This window comes from Talaromyces rugulosus, chromosome III (genome assembly GCF_013368755.1).
Source record: "Talaromyces rugulosus chromosome III, complete sequence".
Taxonomy (NCBI): Eukaryota; Fungi; Ascomycota; class Eurotiomycetes; order Eurotiales; family Trichocomaceae; genus Talaromyces; species Talaromyces rugulosus.
The window spans coordinates 2771442-2792751 of NC_049563.1; the positions used below are offsets into that span (position 1 = coordinate 2771442).

General features: G+C 49.4%; 9 protein-coding genes across 9 annotated transcripts; 5 read left to right on the forward strand and 4 right to left on the reverse strand.

Moving 5' to 3' along the window:
• Window positions 1-181: 181 nt before the first annotated feature.
• TRUGW13939_05815 (uncharacterized protein) lies at window positions 182-6623 on the forward strand (the record flags this gene model as incomplete). Its single annotated transcript, XM_035488973.1, has 12 exons — window positions 182-361; window positions 423-505; window positions 563-1474; window positions 1536-1744; window positions 1796-1928; window positions 1982-2209; window positions 2262-2417; window positions 2468-3258; window positions 3550-3838; window positions 3899-4011; window positions 4855-4886; window positions 5082-6623. Coding segments are annotated over 12 exons (4668 nt in total), but the record flags the coding sequence as incomplete, so codon positions are not given.
• Window positions 3496-4419, reverse strand: TRUGW13939_05816 (uncharacterized protein; the record flags this gene model as incomplete). Its single annotated transcript, XM_035488974.1, has 3 exons — window positions 3496-3513; window positions 3564-4083; window positions 4136-4419. 3 exons carry the CDS (start codon window positions 4417-4419, stop codon window positions 3496-3498), a joined length of 822 nt encoding a protein of 273 aa, XP_035344867.1.
• Window positions 6624-7249: 626 nt separating the features above from the next.
• TRUGW13939_05817 (uncharacterized protein) lies at window positions 7250-9278 on the forward strand (the record flags this gene model as incomplete). The annotated part of the gene is made up of 5 exons (XM_035488975.1): window positions 7250-7542; window positions 7600-7883; window positions 7951-8135; window positions 8209-8413; window positions 8473-9278. 5 exons carry the CDS (start codon window positions 7250-7252, stop codon window positions 9276-9278), a joined length of 1773 nt encoding a protein of 590 aa, XP_035344868.1.
• A 595-nt stretch (window positions 9279-9873) lies between these two features.
• On the forward strand, window positions 9874-11653 carry TRUGW13939_05818 (uncharacterized protein; the record flags this gene model as incomplete). Its single annotated transcript, XM_035488976.1, has 2 exons — window positions 9874-9930; window positions 9992-11653. 2 exons carry the CDS (start codon window positions 9874-9876, stop codon window positions 11651-11653), a joined length of 1719 nt encoding a protein of 572 aa, XP_035344869.1.
• A 326-nt stretch (window positions 11654-11979) lies between these two features.
• TRUGW13939_05819 (uncharacterized protein) lies at window positions 11980-13574 on the reverse strand (the record flags this gene model as incomplete). The annotated part of the gene is made up of 3 exons (XM_035488977.1): window positions 11980-12986; window positions 13039-13097; window positions 13147-13574. 3 exons carry the CDS (start codon window positions 13572-13574, stop codon window positions 11980-11982), a joined length of 1494 nt encoding a protein of 497 aa, XP_035344870.1.
• Window positions 13575-14019: 445 nt separating this feature from the next.
• Window positions 14020-14850, forward strand: TRUGW13939_05820 (uncharacterized protein; the record flags this gene model as incomplete). The annotated part of the gene is made up of 1 exon (XM_035488978.1): window positions 14020-14850. One exon carries the CDS (start codon window positions 14020-14022, stop codon window positions 14848-14850), a length of 831 nt encoding a protein of 276 aa, XP_035344871.1.
• A 268-nt stretch (window positions 14851-15118) lies between these two features.
• On the reverse strand, window positions 15119-15589 carry TRUGW13939_05821 (uncharacterized protein; the record flags this gene model as incomplete). Its single annotated transcript, XM_035488979.1, has 1 exon — window positions 15119-15589. The coding sequence occupies one exon, from the start codon at window positions 15587-15589 to the stop codon at window positions 15119-15121; it is 471 nt and encodes a 156-aa protein (XP_035344872.1).
• Window positions 15590-17192: 1603 nt separating this feature from the next.
• TRUGW13939_05822 (uncharacterized protein) lies at window positions 17193-18813 on the reverse strand (the record flags this gene model as incomplete). Its single annotated transcript, XM_035488980.1, has 3 exons — window positions 17193-17321; window positions 17381-18657; window positions 18720-18813. 3 exons carry the CDS (start codon window positions 18811-18813, stop codon window positions 17193-17195), a joined length of 1500 nt encoding a protein of 499 aa, XP_035344873.1.
• Window positions 18814-19690: 877 nt separating this feature from the next.
• On the forward strand, window positions 19691-21308 carry TRUGW13939_05823 (uncharacterized protein; the record flags this gene model as incomplete). Its single annotated transcript, XM_035488981.1, has 3 exons — window positions 19691-20496; window positions 20545-20971; window positions 21021-21308. The coding sequence occupies 3 exons, from the start codon at window positions 19691-19693 to the stop codon at window positions 21306-21308; spliced, it is 1521 nt and encodes a 506-aa protein (XP_035344874.1).
• Window positions 21309-21310: the final 2 nt, after the last annotated feature.

Consider the following 21310-nt stretch of genomic DNA (forward strand, 5'->3'; position numbering starts at 1 on the left):
AGCCCTCGAGTTTTTCCAGCTCCGATGCGAACCAGACTCAGTCGCCAAGTGCCGATCATTCCCCGCACTCTCCTCCGAGATCTTGAAAATCTGACGGACTCCAACGCTCACAATAACAGTATCCTGTCAACGCTTCCATGGGCCAGAAAATCGCCGGCCGCCCTGTGTCTGTGTTTATAGGAGGCTAGACTATGCAGCAGCCCTGCGCATCGCTCGGGATCCTGTCGCGAAGTCGGCGCCCGCCACCATGTCGGCCAACACCCAGCCTATAACTACAGCATCAGCACCGTCGCAAACCAAAAAGGCACCACGAAAGCATGTCACCACTGCATGTGTGCCGTGCCGTGAGAGCAAAATCAGGGTATGTCTGTCCGAATGTTTATTCATTTGCTGTACTGACTTGTTTGGTGTTTTCTTTCTAGTGCGACGGAGCAACTCCGGACTGCGTGAACTGCCAGAAAAAGGGAAAGAAATGCAAGTACCAACATGGAGACGACAAGCGAAAGTAGGAAACAAGCCTCGTATGACTTTGCTTCGGTGTTATGCTGATTTTTTTTTCTAGGGTCTCCCTCCGCGCAGCAACCGAATTGTTCTCGGCCAGAATCGACCAGTTGACGCAATTCATCTACGACCGCGGCCTCGAACCCCCCGCGATGCATCCAGAAGCCGACCAAGAGATAAACCGAGTCCTGGACACCCTTCAGATCCCGCGAGGCGCTATCAGACGGCACGCACCCTCGTTGGAGAATCGCTCTCCCCCCCATACAACTCCTCCATCGCGAAACCCGGCCTTTGACGCTCACGTTTCGCTTCCTTCGGGGCTGCCGAACTGGTCGTCTGCTGCATATACTGCCCCGGATACCACGCGTGGTATGGTTCCACCGCCGCCGGAACAACAACATCTTGGTCACGATGCAAACTTTACTCATGGTGGATTCGATTTTTCGTTACCAACTGCCGAGTGCCTGGACAATCTCTATGCGAACCTGCACAGTCCGGAGCGGCCTCTCAGTGGCGAGCATATGCACACTGCAAACAACCAATCTTCTTCATTGAATGTACCGCGGCAGCACATCACCGACACAGAAAGCGACAGCGACGACGACGCAGAACAAGAAGTCATCGAGCAACTGTCGTCGCGCATGGGCACTCTGAAACTAGCTGGTGACGGGCATCTCCGTTACTACGGCCCAACATCCAACCTCAACCTGGTAGACGTCGTCGCAACTTCGGACAAGAGGCCTGGTCTAGATGCGCGCTCGGTTCGCCATGATGGCCAGGAGTTGCTCAATCATCTGCGCCTGGGGCAGCATGTCGAGCAAAGCTTGGAAGATCATCTTATCAAGCTGTATTTTACGTGGCAGAATCCGAGTTTATATGTTGTCGATTGGGAGATGTTTGCGGCTGCTCGGGTGAAATGGAGAAATGAAGGGGATGATACGCCGTTTTTCTCAGAGGTGTTGACGAATGCAATGTAAGTGGTCTCAAAGTATCTCTTTTTTTTCCCAAGTATCCATTGCTGATAATCTAAATAGGTGCGCACTGGGCGCGGCTTTCGAAGCTCGATATCACCCCACGTTCATCACCTTTCCAAAATCACTGTCAGAGTTTTTTGCCGACAGAGCAAAAGCCCTGCTGGAAATTGAACTGGACTGTCCCTGCGTCGCCACGGTGCAGGCTCTGGTCATTCTCAGCAGCCACGAAGCTGCGTCAAATCGAGACGCGCGTGGGTGGCTATATAGCGGTGAGATCATCCCTGATACAAATCAATTAAAGCTGGTCTGACATCTCGTAGGAATGTCAATGAGACTTGCATTCGACTTGGGCTTGCATCTTGATATGACTCCCTATGTCGAAAAAGGCAAAATGACACCCTTGGAGGCTGAAGTTCGTAGGATTGCTTTTTGGGGTAGTTATGTTGCAGACCAGTAAGTTGTGCAGCCTTGTAGGTAAATTTTTATATCTTGTTGACAAATTCAAGCTTTTGGGGATTCTACCTCGGTCGACCGTTCCGCATGAATGCTGGCGATGTATCAGTCTCCAAACCGGCATCGGGTCTTGGACGTACCAGAGAGGAGACCTGGTATGCATATGGCATGGGCGAGTCTCAGCCGCCAAACCTCAAAATCGGCCTCGGAAGTCCGAGTGAGCTGATTAGCCGCCAATTCGCGAATCTGTGGGAGATGATCACGCCTGTTGGTCATATCTTGTTAGTTTTACTAGATCTTATCTTCTTGGAATATTGTTAATATTTTTTCCAGGTACGGCTGCAGTGATATCGACAGACACGACTTGCAACGAATCACATACAAAGTAACAGAAGATCTATTTGCCTGGAAAGACAATCTACCCTCGTCACTGCAAATTGATCTTGACCACGATACTGGACCGATAATTCCACATCTATTAATGCTTCAGTATTTTACCCTACAATCTTCTCTTATTTCTAAAAACTAACAAAAAACAGTATGCAATACCACCAAATCCTCATCTTCTTCCACCGACCCTGGGTGTCCAAGAGCTACATCCAACCACAAAACCCCAAACAAGGACCAGGTTACCAACACGCTCGCAAAACTTGCATCGATTCCGCCACAGCGATAGCACGCCTTTTGCGTCTGTACGAAAAATACTACACCTTCCGACGCATCAACAACCAAGTCGTAGCCATCATTTTCACCGCTGCCCTGATTCTGATTTTCGTTACTATTTCCATGTCGTCTCCAACCGCCAGCCGCTTTCGACTGGACGAGCAGTGGCAGCAAGCCGACATGGTTGCGCATTTGAACGTCTGTTTCCGGGCACTGGACGAACTGGGCCAGTCGTTTGAGAACGCGAAACGCACTCGAGATTTCCTGGTTAGTTTGCAGCGACGATGGCAGAACCATATGCGCAAATCGGGCTCGTCGACGTCAAAACGCCTATACGCCAAATCCGGCGTGTCTCCCAACCGTGTCGCCGGTAGTATAGACAAAAAACCGCGCCTGACAGAGGCATCCCTCGCAGACGCCAGCCTTGGCTCGCACCTCAATGAAAACAGCAACAGCAACAGCAACGACATTCTTTCTTCTGACGTCGACCTAGGCCAAATCGGCCTGAGCTGGACACCTTCCAGCCGCGACCTCAAACTCCTCTCCGAGGACCTTGGTGGTCCCTTACTACCGTCCGAGACCGCGGCGTTTGCAGGCAGTAATGGGATTCCCAATCTAGGCGAGATTGCGCCTTCGTGGTGGGATTCGCCGCCGGGGAGTGGAGGGAGTAATAATAGCCATGTTAATGAACACCGTCATTTTTAGAAAAAATTGATGTTGGCATGTTTAGTATATATGATGTTTTGAAGAGAAGATTTTGGTGGCGCATGGAATGCTCTTTTGGAGAATACCCTATTTATCGTAAATATATACTAGCATATATGTTTATATCATTGATATCATTGATTTATTCCGAAATCTATCCCGAAAAGTGTCCCGCCGTACTATTATCAATTGACATGACCTAGGATTCAACATTGAACTATGATGTCTCAGCTTCAGATGCTAACGGCGCCAGCTTTATACATGTACCTGACCAATCTTCGGACCGACCGTCGTCCATGTGTCAGACACAGCAACCTCTTCGCGCTCTTTCTCACGCATAGCCGACAACCCAAAGCCCACACAGAGCGCCATAGCAAAAATCTCCTCCAGCACATCCATACACAAGTAAATAGTATTGCTACCACCAATAACAAACCGCGCATCAGAACCATAATCGCCCATGGCGGAATAGACCAGCCTGACCAAAAGAAACGGCCAGGAAAGAACAATAGCGCGAAACAGCTTCTTTTGCCACGCGCAAAGTGTGAACCAAAGCTGTAGCACCAGCCAACCCGTCAGAAAGGTCATGATGGTGAATACAGCCAGAAATATGCCCATGGCGGCTTTCATTTCGCTGTTGGCGTGGAAGGTGGTGTTGGTGTCCATGATGCTGACGCCTACAATGCCGAGGATGAGGCCGAGGAAACCAAGAAGCGTGACTAGGCGGAGGTGTCGGGGGTTTATACTTTGATGCGAATCGCTAAGTAGATAAACATTTGTTGTTGGTCTATTATATCCATTTTGCACACAAAGGATGTCAATTATTTTGTTCAACTCACATTTGCCCAAGTATTCCAATATATGTCAGCAACAAAGGCGCAATCCCAATCAACTCGCACACGGCTTCTGCGATAAAGATCTTCTCCGAGTCATTGCTGATCCTCAGAAAAGTACATATACTGCCTGCGATGCGTAGCAGGGAGAATGTGGCGACGAATCGCCAACTCTTTCCGCCTACTCGCCAGCCAACCCGTCTCCAGATGAAGAGTGAAGTAACGAAGACTACTGGGAAGACGATTATTTGTAAGACGGCGATGCCATCGCGGTAGCCAAAGGTGCCCATTCTATGTATATTATATATCAATCGAGAAGTAGTAAAATGTGAAGTTGGAGAGAGCTTGTGTTCTTTCCAGAAAGAGAATCATTGCTCTCTTATGCTTCCAAGTCGGTAAATCTCGGCCATGTTTACAACAACACGTACCGGTCAAATATTGTCATCATCGTTATTTCGGGATTTGGTTGGATCAGCATCATACGTTGACTGGCTGAAAATAGGAATGCTTTCCCAAATAGGAAGAAGCACCGATATAGGAAGAAGCACCGATATATAGGTCTGGTTCAGCCGTGTTTGCGGAGTTGGAGAACTCGGCGAATAGTCGTTATCGTGACGTAAATATGCAGTAGTTAGATTCGAGAAATCAGCACTATAACTTAGTTGCCCTGAAACTATCTTATATAGTTCTGACTTGTTGGGTGTATAACTTGTGCTGATTGGCAGTGCATCTCGATTACCCTAATGGGACTAGTCTGGTGGGTCAGACTATAATTAGCGTGTTATTCAGCCCTACTCGGCACTCCTTGAACCCTTAATTTATCCTTGCAGAACAACTTTAAATAATTCTTCCAGACTTGGCGACAAGGCTGGAAGTTCACACTACAACTCGTTTTCCTTTTTTCGACTATGCTCGCGAACAATAATAATAAGCCTCGCCCAAGGGTGTCTAGGAGCTGCGGCAATTGCCGCGCTGTCAAACGGCGCGTGGGTTATTTACTCTTGTCTCCCCCTGTCTGCTCGGTCAGTTTGCTAACTCTCTCTCTATACAGTGCGACCATAAACTGCCTCATTGTGGGCAATGCATTCGAACACGCGAACAATGCCCAGGATACCGAGATGAATGGGAGCTCGTCTTTCACGACCAGACGAGCAAGACTATCAAGCGCTCCAAAGCTAAAAGAGCTAATAATACGGCCAGTGATACAACAACAACTACTGCTACCACCACCACCACCACCACCACCGCCAACCATCTACCCCCGCTCCCTCACAGCACCTTGAAGCCCAGTGTAGATGACCTGGGCATCAACTATTTCTTCCGCCACTTCGTCGTCGGCGACCGCTCCAATGCGCGCGGATGCCTCAACTATGTCCCCTCTGTTTATCACGCTGACGGCGCGCAATCGACGCTGGTAGCTAGCATGGCAGCCGTGGGCCTCGTGGCATTGGCCAATTCCACTCAACGACCGGAATTGGCCAGCCACGCACGCGTAAAATACCTGCAGGCAATCCACCTTGTGAGCGCTGCGTTGGCGTCCCCCGTCGAATGCGTCAAGGACAGTACCCTAATGTCAGTAATCTCGCTGGGCGTGTTTGAGCATGTCTCTGCGTACGAGTCGTTTGCGCGACATGTCCAAGGTGCTGCGGCGCTGGTGATTGCTAGGGGCAAAAGCCAGTTTTCAAGTCCGGTCGGAATTCTCATGTTTAATCAAGTGCGCACGGATCTGGTGCTTGCCAGTTTCAGGACTGATCAACCCATTCCAGAGAAGATATTGCAACTTCAGGAAGAGGCAGTCGATCATAAATGCACGTCTACGTCGTGGTGGCGTATGGGGGTGCTGGGCACCCGGTGCACAAAACTCCTTATAGCCACCAAGAAAAATTACTATACGGGGAGACGCTCTTGGTTTGAAATGCTGGATGAGACAACTGTGCTGGAGCAGGATTTTGAATCCCTCGTTCCGGTTCTCGAAATACAAGAACCGTACACAATCATCCGAGTGTCTGATGGAGACCCAAACATAATTAAGAACGGTCTATATCACTTCTATAAGGACTCGTGGGCAATCAGGCTTTGGACAAACCAGAGAACTCTTCAAATGGTTACCTGTGAGATCAAATACTACATCTTGACTATGATCCTTAGCAAGAAAATCTCGCCGGACCTCCGGGAGCATACAAAAATGGAGGTCCGAAGAACCTTACACACTCTGTCAAAACTGGGAGACGAAATCCTAGCAATCGTCCCACAGGCGTTGGAATTCATATCCTCAGAGTCTCTGGACCCTTGCCCCTCAATCGGTCTGACTAGCGTGTCAGGCGGATATATGTTGGTCTGGGGCCTGTTCATGGCAGGGAAGTCAGCGTCCACGAAGAGCGAGACCCGAAAGTGGATTATTCGACTTCTCCAGGATATTGGTTGGAACACGGGCATATCAGTTGCGCTACGGCTGGTGGAAGTAGTAATAGAGGTAGATCGAATGACCGGCTGAATATACATGTAATCACTAGGTTATATAGCCCAAGTGAAGATATCCACATTGAGGGTATTGTTGGTTTTACTCTCCTAGCACTGAGTATTTTTCGAGCCATTTGTTTCATTTTAGCCTTATGGCTTCAAACGGGTTATTTTCTTTTTTTAGAGTCATCCATTCATCTGCGGGGTCTAGCACATAACCATGCATATGGGGCTAATTTATCCTATGCCCTCATTGGTATAGTCCTTATTATTGTTGTTCCTGCGCTGGTTCTAGATTCATGCAATGCGTTGGTAGCTTGGATCGTTTGTTGGTTGGTTGAACATCTCACATTCCCAGATAGGACTAGGCTAACTATTCCCCAAGCATTCTAGCGTTATATTATTACTATTTACGGAGTGGAGATGCGGTCATTACTCGACCTTGAAAGGATAATTTGCTAATAAAATTAGTGCTAAATGAAAGGTCCTTTTTTCTAGCTTAGGGGCTAGGAATAATAATAATAATAAGAATAATAATAAACAGTGCTAAGGGTTTCTATATAAAGCTGACGTATCCACGACACAATTATTGTTGCATGTGCTTCTCCCAGGATCCAACCAACTATTTCCTCGACTTTCCAACCATAAATTGTATCCACAATGAAGTTTCCCCTGTCAACGGTGTGGTTAGCTTTCTCAGCTGCAGTCCTTGCTGAGCCTTCGGTTACTATTGATGCCGGCACTCTTCAGGGTGGACAATGCGACAATGGCAAAAATGGAGTCTATTACAAGGCAGTCCCTTATGCTGAACCCCCAACTGGAAAGCTACGATTTGAGCCCCCAAAAACTTACGGCAAATACCCCAATGGGAAACTCAACGCAACTACACCGGCAAACTCTTGCATCCAGTTTGGAGGGTCATTTTTGCCAGGCGGCGTTTATGATGAAGACTGGTATACCAAGTCTTTGATTCCTCTCTCGAGTTAAATATTAACAAAACAATCTTTTAGTCTTTACCTGGATGTCTGGACCCCATCAAACGCCACCAAAGACTCGAAACTTCCAGTAAAAGTTTTTGTCTTTGGTGGATCAAATACCAACGGCGGAATTTCTACCCCTCTATACGATGGCTGCACCATTGCGGACGAAGGGGCAATTCTCGTGTCAATCAACTACAGACTGGGCCCCATCGGATTTTTAGGACTTGATAGTGCTGGGATATATGGCAACCAAGGGATTCAGGATGTCCTTGTCGGAATAGAGTGGATTCAGAAAAACGTTGCTGCTTTCGGTGGTGACACGGCATGTTCAAAGTATACATTTAAGGGGAAGTAAGGCTAACATTAAACTATAGAAAAAAGTGGTCCTATTTGGACAATCAGCCGGTGCTACGGACGTATTCACTATTGCCTCTTTTCCTCAAGCGCCGCATCTGATAAATGCTGTTATTGTCGAGTCGATACCCGATACGCAGCTTCTTCTCAATTCGACTCTGCAAAGCACTGGTGCGTCATATGCCAAAGCGCTTAATTGCAGTGTTGGCGATGTGAGTGCAGAAAATATCATCCTTCGTTTCTGAATGGCTTTTTGTTCTAGATGGAAAAGCTGATCTCCTACAGAAATCATGCCTGCAGTCCAAGACTGTCACCGAGTTGCAAGATGCGTACGAAAACGATGCCTACCTAAGCGAGGGGCTTGGATCAGTTAGCCACGTTGGCATAAACAACCCAAAGACGCATTCTTTCTGGCCTTATGTAGACGGCACTGTCATCGCTGCGGACCCCTCGACTCGTGGGCCACAAGTGCCGATGGTCATTGGATATAGTATGATAATACCTATTCACCCGATTTCTAAATACATTCTAACTAGTCAACTATTAAAGATCAACAAGAAGGCGTTCTGGATACACTCGCTAAATACAACAGCATCGGGGCTGCTGAAAATGCCACGGCGGCTCAGTACACAACATTCCTTCGCCAAAACTTTGGCGTTGCTGCTGCTGCTCTGGTTGAAAAGTACTATCCTCTATCTCTCTTCGAAGCCCTAACTGGTAACTCAACGGGACTGGCAGTTTTTGAAGCCACAGCAACAGTCCTTACCGATGCCCATTTCAAATGCCCGGGATACCAAGGTGCAGTGGAAGCTGCGCGCAGGAATGTTCCAGTATGGACATATGAATTTACGCACAACTCATCCTGTGTCTGGCTAGACACAATGTCGCAGGCGGCAGTCTCGTATTATGGCGCCACTCACACTGCCGAACTGCCCTATCTCTTTGGCAACCTAGATTTCGACTTCACCACGAGCTGCAATGCCACATCAGCGGAGTACCATCTCGGCGAGCAGATGAGAGGACTATGGACAGCAATGGCCGAGAATGCTGACCCATCGACTGACGCTGTTCAATGGCCGCGCTTCCAAATTACGAAAAACGGCTCTTCGACTCCAGGTTTAATCATCGGCAACTCTACCGAGGCTGGCTTGATTGACTTTTCGGCTTGTAAACTGTGGGATCAGGTGAATGATATGATACTAGCAAGTAATTCGACAGCCACTACGACAACCAGGCCCAGTTCAAGACCGACGGGCTCGTCGACTTCTACCCCAGTCAGTGGAGCAGCGACCATCTCGACCGGGGGTTTGATCACTTTCAGTGCGGTGTTGATGGGGTTGGCTGTATTTGTCTAGTTGCAGGGCATAGTTCCTGTTATGTCCATGCACTGATACCTGGAAGGAAAGGTTGTTCGCTGCAAAAATTAGATACATTCTATACATGTACCAATTGACATGTGTAGATAGAAGTGGAACCAACATGAGTCATGTTGTACGAATAGGAAGTTGATATACGGCAATTGCTCCATATAAACAGTGCTGTCTTGCTCTGCCTGTCTATCTCTCAGAAAGTTCAAATTTTGCCACAATCATATTGTTAATCAATAGGCATTAAAATGTTTATCAACATGTTCCATGGTCAAAGTGTTAGCCGAACATGTGAGAGTCGGGTTAACGGGTACCTTTCCCTACGATCAGCGATCAGCCAAGCCTAATCTTCCCTTAGCGGCTGAAAAGCGCCGAAACGCTCATCGCCCGCTCGACCCCCGCCGAAGACCACAGACATCTTTTCCTGTCCATCCACGAATCAGCCTTGTGTCTTCTTTTCACGATCTCAAATTAGCGGCTTCACTTCAAAAAACGAAAGCAAAAACCATCGCAGACAGGCGCGCAGGCTAAAAGCCCACGAGCTTGGCTATGCACGTGGCGCCCATTGCGGGCATGATGCATCATGGTTGGAGTCCCTCGCAGCAAGGGCTGTTCTGTCTGCCGCAATAGGCGTGTCAAGGTATTATCTCCATCTTCCTTTCTTCAAATAATCATAATATAAACCGGACCAAATCAATTAGTGTGATGAAACTCGCCCCGAGTGCGGCCAGTGTCGCAGATACGGCTGTCCCTGCCCCGGATACAATCGCGGACTCAAGTTTCAGGATGAAGGCCCCAATCTGCAACGCCGCCATCGCCGCGTCTCGGATCGACGAGCAAGCGATGCCGCGCGGAGGCCGCTGCTCGAGTCGGCTGGCTCTACTTCTTCCTCGTCTTCTTCGACCGCTGTGGTGACGACAAGACCCAGAACCCAGTCCGGCGCCCTGATCCCCGAGGTTACTGCCGAGGAAGCGTTCCTCTTGATGCAGAGCCATGCCGGCAGTATCGACGAGAACCTGTCGCCGTCGCTGGTGCAGAAGCTATTCGTGAGCCAGCAACCACGGCTTTTTATGGATTTTGTCTGCGCCGCGTTCCCTACACTGTTCTTCCACAACAAGTTCCGTTCCGACGTGTCTTTCCCCGAGTATATCATGCAGAATTTCAACAAGCGATCGCATCAGGACTCGGCTGTGTGCTGTCTCAGCGCTGTATATCTAGCGTCGTTGACAAAAGACTCGCGGCTACTGCGCGCGAGTCGGCACATGTACGGCAATGCGCTACGGCAGGTGAACAAGGCTCTGGAGACGGATGAAGCCCTGTCGGATATTCTCCTCAGCACCGTCATGATGCTGACCATTTACGAAATATACGCCCAAACAACCCCGGACGCATGGATCCAGCACGCTCGCGGAGTCAAGGAGATGTTTCTAAAGCGCGGCGCAAAAAGACACATATCCGGGTTCAGCCGATCCTGTTACTATGCATATCGCGGTTTCTTGGTTGCCCACGCTTTATACGAAGGGATCCCATGTTTCCTGGACGAAGACGAGTGGCAAGAGTTTGCTGCCAAAGTGCAAGAGGAAGACTCCAAGAAACCGGGTGAATGGTCAGTCTTTGTAAATCTATCAGAGCTGATCTTTATGGAACTCGTCAAATGCCCGCGATATGTCTACGACTTTCGACGCCTGCCGCTGGGCACCCCGCCACACGAACGAGAAGCACTCATCTCGCGGATTCGCGACAGCTGCGCGAAATTGAAACACATGAACGACGAGCTACTGGCTTCGATCATGTACCATTTTCAGAAGAAGCAAGGAATTGAAGTGAACAAGAACGGCTTTGTTGGCCCGGCTCCCTCGTTATTTCCGGATACAAATCCGACGTTATTATTACAGGGCGCGACACACTGCATCAACGCGCTGGAAAAGCTGCTGCGGTCAGCTCGCGTTCAAGAAGACCTCTCTCTTACGGACCACGTCGACGTGATCGTCCCTATTATCCCCATCCCCGAATCGCCAGGGTCGGCGTCCTCGCGCACAGAAGTGGAAGATGCCCTCTCTACGCCCTCGGCAGATTCCACCTGCGACACTATCTCCTCTGGCGCCAGCCCGCCAATAATTGACGATAACACCACTGGTACAACTCCTACATCACAGACATCAACTTTTACGCTGCCATTTCGCATGGTCTCGGAATTCAATCGGGGACCTGATCAGCAGGGTGGCTCCCATCGTCCGGTCGTATGGCTGGACCGCGTGGCCTGCTCAATGGGCATGATTGGCGCTGATATTGTGGAGGAAGACTATGTCGGAAAAGCGCGAGACGATGAGTTGGAGACTGTTATTGAGGTTCTCGAGGATTGACCTCCCTCCCAAACCATATTTCGGGTTTCTTTATCATATGTATGAAAATCAAGGGAATGCACGTCTATTTCGGTTGCATTTTATGATTGATGAAAGTGAATGTGAGGTTTTAATGAATTCATGCATTCGGTTCTTCTGATTGACCAAACTTTTGTGTGTGTTTTTAACTTATGTTTTTTTCAAGTTTTTTTATTTCTTTGTACCTATGGGCATTTGCATGCCAGACCGATTGGATCTATGTACATACAAACTTTCTCAAGTTTCTGAACAGTGAATATATGCAGGTATATATATGGGATATACAATTTCCATCTACCCTATTTTTTTTAGTACTCCAACGAATTCTCAAACAACTTCCTCAATTCGTCCTTCTCCGCATTCAACTCCTCACTCAAAGTCGGCGCCAGCATGAGCACACGCTTTTGTGGGATTGTGCCCTCAACCAGTCCCTCGATATCCGAGGACTTGAAGCCCAAATGCTTAAGGCCGCGCGGCTGGTCACCCAGCTTGATCAGGAACTCGCTGATCGCCTCGCCGAGCACCTCACCGGCACTCTCGCGCTTGACGTTGGAGATATCCACGCCAAAGGCCTCGGCGGCTTGCAAGTGACGGTCCGGGTTAGATGCCGCCGTGAAACGGAAGACCGCCGGCGCAGTGACGGCCACGGAGACACCGTGAGGGATGATTGGGTGGTCGACCTCGTAGCCGGCGTGTTTGTATCCGGGGTTCTGACCGGAGACAGGATAGCTCATGCCATGGCAGAGATGCACGCCGGCGTTGCCGAAGCCGACGCCGGCCAAAGTGGCGGCTAGGAGCATCTGCGACTGGGCTTCAAAGTCGTCGGGATCGCGGACGGCGCGCGGCAGGTATTTGACCGTGCTGCGGAGGGCGTTGAGGGAAAAGATGTCGGAGATGGGGTTGGCACCCTGGTAGGCTGGGCGGTTGATAGGGTTGGTAGGCCGCGGGGTGCGCTCGTAGTAAGGGATTGCAGTCCACGACTCGAGCGAGTGGCAGAGCACGTCCAGGCCGGACGATGAGTGCACGGCGCTGGGCATGGTGCGCGTGTTGAGCGGATCACAGATTCCGAGTGTGGGCTTGAGAGCGCGGTGTGCAACGCCCGTCTTGGCCTTTTGGGATACCAGGTCGAAGATGGCGGTGCCTGTCGTCTCAGACCCAGTTCCGGCCGTCGTGGGCACGGCGATCAACGGCTTCAGGGGCTTGGTGATGGGCAGTCCCTTGCCGAGAGGCGCGTTGACGAAGTCGAGGAAATCCGCGTCGGCAAAGACAGTGTATAGGTTCATCAGCTTGGCGGTATCAATGACCGAGCCACCGCCTGTTGTCAAGTCAGTGACACACTCTGTTTACAACACATACTTGATACTCACCGACAGCAAGGAAAGCATCAGGCTGGTATGGCTTGGCGAAAGCAATTGCTTCCTTGATCCTGAAACAAGTTAACTTCACCCCCTTTACATAGGGAAACGAAAACATACGAGCTATCCTTTGGCTCAACGCGGACCTTGTCAAAGATGGTAAACTCGACACCCTCTCGCGACAAGCCCTCAACAACCTGCTTCATGGCATCCAATTTGGATACAGTCGAGTCTGTCACGACGCAGACCTTCTTCGCGCCTAGGTTCTTAAAGTCCATGCCGACCTCCTTGGTGGCCCCGGGCCCAAACCGGATACTGGAAGCAGCCATCTCAAAGGCATACTCCTTCTGGCGAGAAGGGTCGGTGGGCGTGGCCATATGCCGGCGCACATTGTTGGCCAGGTTGATCTGGTGGCGCTGGCCATGGTGATGATGGTCTGGATTGCCGTGGCAGGGGCAATTTGGAGGGTGCGTGAATTGCACTGTGCGAAGAAGCCCAAGGGCTCTATTGGCAGCCGAGGGAGCTACCCTGATAGCCGGGGCAACCATTTTGAGAGAAGAGAGAGAGGGAGAAGGTCAGTTGTGGTCTGATTGCGCACACAGTAGGAGTGAAGCAATTGGGAGAAAAGGAAATCCGAGCGAAGAAAAGAAGAAGAGAAGAGAAAAGCGGTGGTGATGAGGTGAGACGGCGACAAGAAGAATGCTTCGGAGAGCCGAGATGCGGGGAGGCCGAATCGGGTAATGGATCGCAGCTTTGTCCGAGGCGTCGAACCGAGCTTATTGGGGGTGCCAAGCCGCTAGTACGCAATACGGTAATACCGTGACGGCGCAAGGGCCAGTGGTACGGCAGACCCCGCATCTTGCGTCTGTTGTTGACAACTCGACCTCGTCTCGTCTCTGCTTTCCAATCACCGAGCGAACCCGCTCTCTCGCCTGGAGGGCTTCGATTTTTGTTACCGTCTGTCTTCTATATTCTGGTGGAACCCCCTTATAGATGGCGTCCGATCCATCTCAACCCTTGCTGGGAGACAACTCGGAGCGAGTAGAGCGACAGCAACCACAGCGTTCAGATAAATCATCTTCCTCTCCCCCCTCGGCTGGCCTTATACTTCCTACTCGGCTTAGGGGGGCCCCTTTTCTAGGGAAACGTATCCCGAGCTGGGCTCGGGGCAGAGACGGCGAAGAAGGCGGCCATCACCAGGAGGACTATCACTACGGTTACTATCGTGTAGAGCCACGCGGCATCATTCCTCGTACAAGAGCCAAGACCCGGTCGGCTCTCTCGTCTAAATGGGGCCACTATTCCATTTTATTCCTGGTCGCTGTTGATGTCGCCTGCATCTTCGCCAATTTCTTGATCGAGCTGCATACGTGCGGGCTGCGTGAGCGACATCAGAATGTCGACCGACAATGGGATATTGCGCAAGAAGCTTTGGAACTGGTTGGATTGATTTTTTCGTGTCTTTTCATGGTGGAGTTGATTGCCTCTGTGCTCAGTTTTGGATTGAACTATTTCAAGTCAAAGTTTCATACCTTTGATGCCGCTGTTATTGTGCTTGCATTTGTCATGGACGTTGCATTGAGGGGTGTCGTCGAAGAGCTGGGCTCCCTCGTCGTCGCCCTGCGTTTGTGGCGAGTTTTTAAGATCATTGAGGAGATGGGTGAGGTCAGCGCTGAGATGATGGAAAGATATGAAGACGAGCTGGACATTTTGAAGCGCGAGAACTTGAAATTGAGGAGGAAACTGAGGGGATACGGGGCCAGTGAAGAGGACGACGACATTGAGGCACATGCTGGGGGAGACGAGGAAGACAACAACGAATAACTGACTCTATGATATTATGGGTTTCTCTTCTTTTTCTTTTGCCCTTTTCTACCCCTATTTTTTGGTTCATTTTCAATGTTGCGATACCAATTTGTTGTTTCATTTACGTGAGTGTGATCCATGTCTACCACTTATAGTTATGATGCATTATCTGTCGAGCTAATACCGATATTATTCGTACATAACCACGGAATCGATATTATTCCCCCCTCTTTTCAGCATTTACAAAAGCCATAACTCTTTGTCTCTTCATTCTCACACCTAAATTTCAACCTTCCTGACACAGAATAAGCTTGATATCCCCATCAGCACTGCACGAAGCCGTATGAATCCCCGACGGCGGCACCCCATCCTCCCAGACATAGCTCACGCAAGAATCCTGATCCGGAACCAGCGCAACCGTGTTATTTGCAAATGGGTCCCCATTCACATCCGAAATAGCATACCAAACCGTCGAAGTATTGGTATCCAGTGTATATGCATAGTCTGTTTCTGGGCTGTTCTGGTATATTCCGCCACGCTCGGTGGTTATCTTCAAAGTGATCCCGCCGGTGGTGCTGTCGTAGTGGAATTCTTCATTGAAGGTTTCCCCAGTGGCGAGGGTTTGGGTTTTGCCGATGCTAGATCCCACGGACCAGACGTATGCGGTGGTGTCGGTGCAGTTGTTGAGGATGATGGCGTTGCCGACGGCCTGGGTGAGAGGGAGGATGCTGGTTAGAGCGAGGAGGATGAAGTTCATCTTGAAAAATTAGAAATGTTGGCAGGGCTTTTTCTTTCTTTTTTTGCTACTTTTTTCTGTGTCTTTTGATCCTTTTTTGAATTTGTATAGAGCAATGTAAAATGAGAGGAAGAGCGACAGACGAAGGACAGGTTATATACATTTTCTTTTTTCTGTAAACAGCTTCATGTCTCAGGCTGTTCATGGAACATCCATGTCACCATGTCTAGTGTACTAAAAGTACGTTTCCGTTTTGCGCCAAGTAGGTGAGAAGATGGCAGTGTAACCTTTTGTGAGGTACGTAGAACTAAGAACCAAGTCATGGTACAGTACCAGTTGACCCTGAACACAAACCACAAAAGTGGCAAACTCACAACAGGTGACCTGTTTTCATGAAAGACATGACTGCGTTGGGGTGGTTATTGTACGTGTTCGTCTCTTTTTCCCAAATAGGAATGCGGAATGTAAGCCATCGAACCCGATCCAGTCAAGGGGGCATCGCGGCGGCGCCTTCGTCTCAGCTCTCAGCCGTCGATATTAGAAAATATTTCTATTTTCCCGTGGAATGGAAGCCAGGGAGGTGTGTGTAAGTGACTGCTGCAACGATTGATGGTTTAGTCTATCTGTGTTTGTGCTACCATGCAACGACAAGGCCTCCGGAAGGTTGAGTTATGTACCAGTAGGAAGAGTACAGCAACTGAAAATGCAATAACCCGTACCTGAGACAATTAGAGTGAGACTTGTCCATACCCGGCGGCTACTCAGTTGAATAAGGCTATTTGTTATGGCATGATGATCACCGATTAATCTGCTGATCTTGTTTAATCCATGAGCAGGCCACGTGTAAAAGACTGTCGACCACTCATAAGAAAATACCAGCAAGGGAAGCCAGCCCAGTTTCTAATTTTTGCCAGAACCGGTGGATGGATGGATAGACGGATAGTCATATGTTCACCAAGACATCTGGAATAACTAGTTAGGAGTTACCTTGATAAATGAACCCCACTCACATCAGTGTCACCGTCGTACAAATTGGACGGGAATAGATGCAGTGTCTTGGAGTGAGGAATGCTGGGTTTCGGTACTTTAGTTTGTCCGACATTGGGGGGGCTTGTGAGACGATGAGGTGTTTGCTGTGTGACATGTCTGTGGTGTAAGGAAGGGTAGCTAGATCTTTTGTGTATATTGAAGAAAAGGTTTGAATGTATCTTGAGAGAACTGAAATGGGTGTATGGGAGGAGCATGAGTTAGGAGAGTACATGTATTGCCTAAACTCTAGAGGCCAAAAGCCACATTTCCCACGTGCACTCCAGGAATGTTACTATGTTAAGACATTGACAAATATTTGACTGCCTAGCGTATTCTGACTCAAGTGGCTGGTTGCAATCCGATTCGTACAGGCTGGAACAGGCCCGGCAATTAATTGATTCGGTAGTCTGAATACCGTTTGAAAAAACGTTTTCTCGCTGATGATTTATTCGCCGTCTATTCCGAAGTGGTCGTAGATATCTGGATTTATCAGGAATCTCAAAGTAGCAAATTACAAGTGCGCTATATTTGCATCGTCTTCTATATATCTATATATATATGGCATGCCCCAGGGCATTTAAATCGAACCAACAGATCAAGACTTGACCTCTGTGTCTTCCGCTCTTTTTTCCACCTCGACGGCCTGGACGGTCTCGACAGTCTTGGCCTCTGGGTTGTTTCCGCCAAAGATGTGCTCCATTTCCTCGAGCGAGTGTCCGGACGTCTATCATGAATAAGCCATTAGTATACAACAGCAACACCTTTGAAATTGCGAATACTCACCTCGCGTAGAAATAGCCATGAATAAAAAACAACGGCATAGTTGAAAATAGCAAACATCAAAAATGTCCTCCAGCCGATATTGTCAAGCGCATGCGGCGTCATTTGCGACATGACAAAGTTGAAAAGCCACTGCGAGGCGGCGCCCACTGCAACACCAACGTCACGGGTGCGACTCGAGAAGATCTCGCCCAGATACAGCCAGGTCAGAGGTCCCCAGGACATATTGAAACTGAATGCTTCCGCGTAGGTCATGATGATGGCCGCGATACCGGCCGAAGAGACACCGCCGGTCGTCGAGGAGCTTGGCGGGTGCGTGGCAACGAGGCATGCAATGATCAGCATGAACGAGCCCATGGCAAACGCTCCGATCATGAACGGTGCGCGACGGCCTCCGATTTTGTCTAGAATTAGTAGCTGGAATATCAACACTCCGACTACCTTGACAAGACCGAAGAACCCCGTCACAAGACTGGCTGAATTTCCGGCACCGACGCTGGAAAAGATCTGGTTCGCATAGTAGGCCAGCGAGGTGTTTCCGGTCAACTGGGCACATAGCTGAATAGTAATGGCAATGAAGATTCGGTAGCGGTTGGCCGGAAGAAGTAGCTCTTTCAAAGTGAAATTTTCCTTCACGCGAGACTCTTCTTCGATACCGGCCAGGATTTCAACGAATTCCGCCTGCAGCTCGGGTGTTTCGTCTCCTCCGCGTACCCATTTCAAGGACTCGCGGGCCTTGTCGGTTTTCCCCTGCTTGGCCAGCCAACGCGCACTTTCTGGGACGGTGAGCATGCCGAAGAGCAGCAGGGTAGACGACAGCAGTTGAAGACCAAGGGCTATCTGCCATTGTTTTGTCGAGCTGGATTGGTCCTTTGCGACAGCGTATGTCACCCAGTAAGCAACCATTACCCCAAGCGCGAAGAACAGCTGGAAACAAGCCCCCAGCTTTCCTCGAATATGCTTGGGAGACATCTCGGCTGCAAACACGGGGATCAACACAGTGGCACCACCAATTCCCAGGCCCGCGATTACCCGACCAGCATAGAATGAGCCCAGTGAGCCGCTATTGATGAGCTGGAGGATTGTCCCGATGGTGAAAACAATGGCGCTGACAATGAGGCCGCCTTTTCTCCCCAAGTAGGCGGTTATGGGCCAGATAAAGAAACAGCCGAAAAAGGCGCCACCCTGGAGAATCGACACGGCATTGGAGTTGACGTTGGTCTTCTGGGCTGCCGAATAGCCGAAATCGCGTTGGAACGAGGCCAGAGTCAAGACGCCGCCTGGACGACTGCTGGTTAGCTATCTATCATAATGGTAACACTTGCCATAGTTCAACACGTACTGATAATGCCAGTGTCAAAGGCAAAGGCAAAAGAGCCCATGCAGCTGACACACGCAATGTACACGGCTCTGACGAGCCCGAGCGTGCGACCCATGCTGATTTTGATGCTCACTCACAGGTAATCGGGATGGTGAGAATCAAGCGAGAACAGCTCGGGAGAGAGATAAAAATCAGCCCGGTCGGTGCGCGACATTACGTAGCAGTACTCCGTACCTTACTACTTTGTACTATTATTCTCGAGTCCAAGCTTGCGTACTTCTTCGGTCGATCAGCCGGACCAGCCAAGCGCCGTCCCAAGGCATGAAACAGGGCGGATCTCGTGTTGGAACGTGGAAATGCATCTGATAAGAAAACAAGTCTGGCTATGTTGATTCGCGAGGGACAGCTTCAGCTCCCAGCTAGTTGGCTGCACAATGTGACATCTTAGGCTTGATGGCGTGCTTTCCCCATGTGTTTTGGCGATGTAACGTTCGAAGCTGAAGCTGATTGCCCCGGCACAACTTCCCCGCAGCCTAAAAGCGGAGACGGAGCCCTAGCCCTAGCCCTATCTGGATGCTTTACTGCTTGTCATGCTTTAGAAATAGAGTTGGATATGAAGTACGGAGTAAGATGCTTATGTTATTGTGCTTTTACGTATCCGATAAACCTAGTTAAACTAGCTCGACTTACACAATAGATGAAAACTAACAATGCAGGGCTACCGGCTCAGCCATCAGCCACCGGATATCGCTATAGTATGCTTGTAAGGTACTGGATCCTTTATAAGCAATAGTTTATTATACACTATACGAATTATAGAGTATAGAGGATAGAGTACAGGGCGTAGCTACGGGATGCTGTATACTTAGTGTACCCCTGACCATTGGGTAAGCGCAACCCCGCACAACACGACAGTGCCTTCCCGCTCCGACTCCTTCCTTCATCCTCGTTTATCTTTATCTATCTCTGCTCACCACCAACAACCAGAGTCTATGCCGAACTTGGCGAAGAGAGCCTGCGACACCTGTATCGCTCGCAAAGTCCGCTGCGACGGCGCTTTGCCATGCGCAACCTGTGGAGCCTCCACGCGCAAGGTGCAATGCACCTATGTCAGGCCTGCGCAGAAGAGAGGCCCGAAGGCCCGGCGGCCCTCGATACAGAAAGCCCCCAGTTATGAAAAGACATCTCGGTTTTCGGATGAAACGAGGACGCCTACGCTACTACGAGATGCATCAGAGAGCATCCAGACTAGAGTCCAACCCGCTATCCTCTCATCTCAGATACTCGCATTTCAATCCCCTCCGGTGCTAGTTGATACCATCGCCAAGGTCATCAGCGAGTACGAGAACCATTCGTACAGCGTCTGGCCCGTTATTCGATCTACTATACTTGCGCAACAACTAGCTCTACGCCCGTCCGATGAGTCTACGTTTTGCTTGGCCACAGCGCTATGCGCCGCGACCATTGCTCAGCTAAACATCCCACCGCTAGAATCTCAAGAAGACGGAGAGGCGGTCCTGGTAGATAGTTCATATTTGTCTCGTGAATGTATTCGGATCCGGGAACAGTGCGATTTTCGAGAACATCTAGATGTCCGCTGGGTGCTCACCTCATTTTTCCTTCATGTATACCATGCAAAGGTAAACAAGCGTAATTCGGCGTTGATGTTTATCCAGGAGGCCGTCTCTTCGGCTAAACTGTTAGGACTTGATAAAGATGACCAGGCATTACAAGGTCCGGTTGCAGAAGTAGTTGACAATAGAGAAATTCTCTTCTCACTCCTCTGGGTTTCAGAAAGGTATACTCATTTACGTCCCTTATCAGCTTCGTGTCTAACTGAATACAGGGGCTACAGCATGCATTTAGGACTGACGCCATCGTTTTCCGACCAACTCATTGTCAAAGCCGTAAACGATGCTGTCGCCAACACTCACGTTTACGGCTTGATTGAGCTGTCGAAGCTTTTTGCAGTATTTGACCAGTGCATCGGTACAGATGTCTCGGAAAATTTGCTCGTCGAGTCGGAAAAAGCTCTGCAGGTATTGCAAATTTCTGCCGATAAAACAACTACCACGCGACTGGCAGATCATTCTATTACAAGGGAATGGATGAGAATTATTATTTGGCAGCGAGCTTTATCTGCTGGATATCTTTCATCTTTTTCACCTTCGACTTTGATGAAATTTACATTCCCCGTCGCAGTCAGCCATGATCTCTTAGCAGCCCTACGGAATTTCTCTTCAGAGGACTTGCTGCCGCTAGGACGTGATCAGGTATGTATCTAACTAATGATATGCAAACACGAAACTGATTTGAGAATAGCTTTTAAAATGCTATGAAATTGCCAATACCCTAGCAGATACATTGCTATGCAATTCTATTCTCACCGACAGCACCACACTACAATGCGGTCCGTACGATTTCTTGCACGCTCTATATCAAAAGCTGCATCCATTTTTATATCTGGACCATACGCTTGACTCGATATTACGGGAGAAAACGGCACAGGCACTGTTGTGTGCGCCGTCTCGACTCTGGAATCTTGACCCACCATCAGCCTTAAACCAGGGAGAAGAGTCAACAGTGCAAGCAATTTCTACAATCCCTTGATT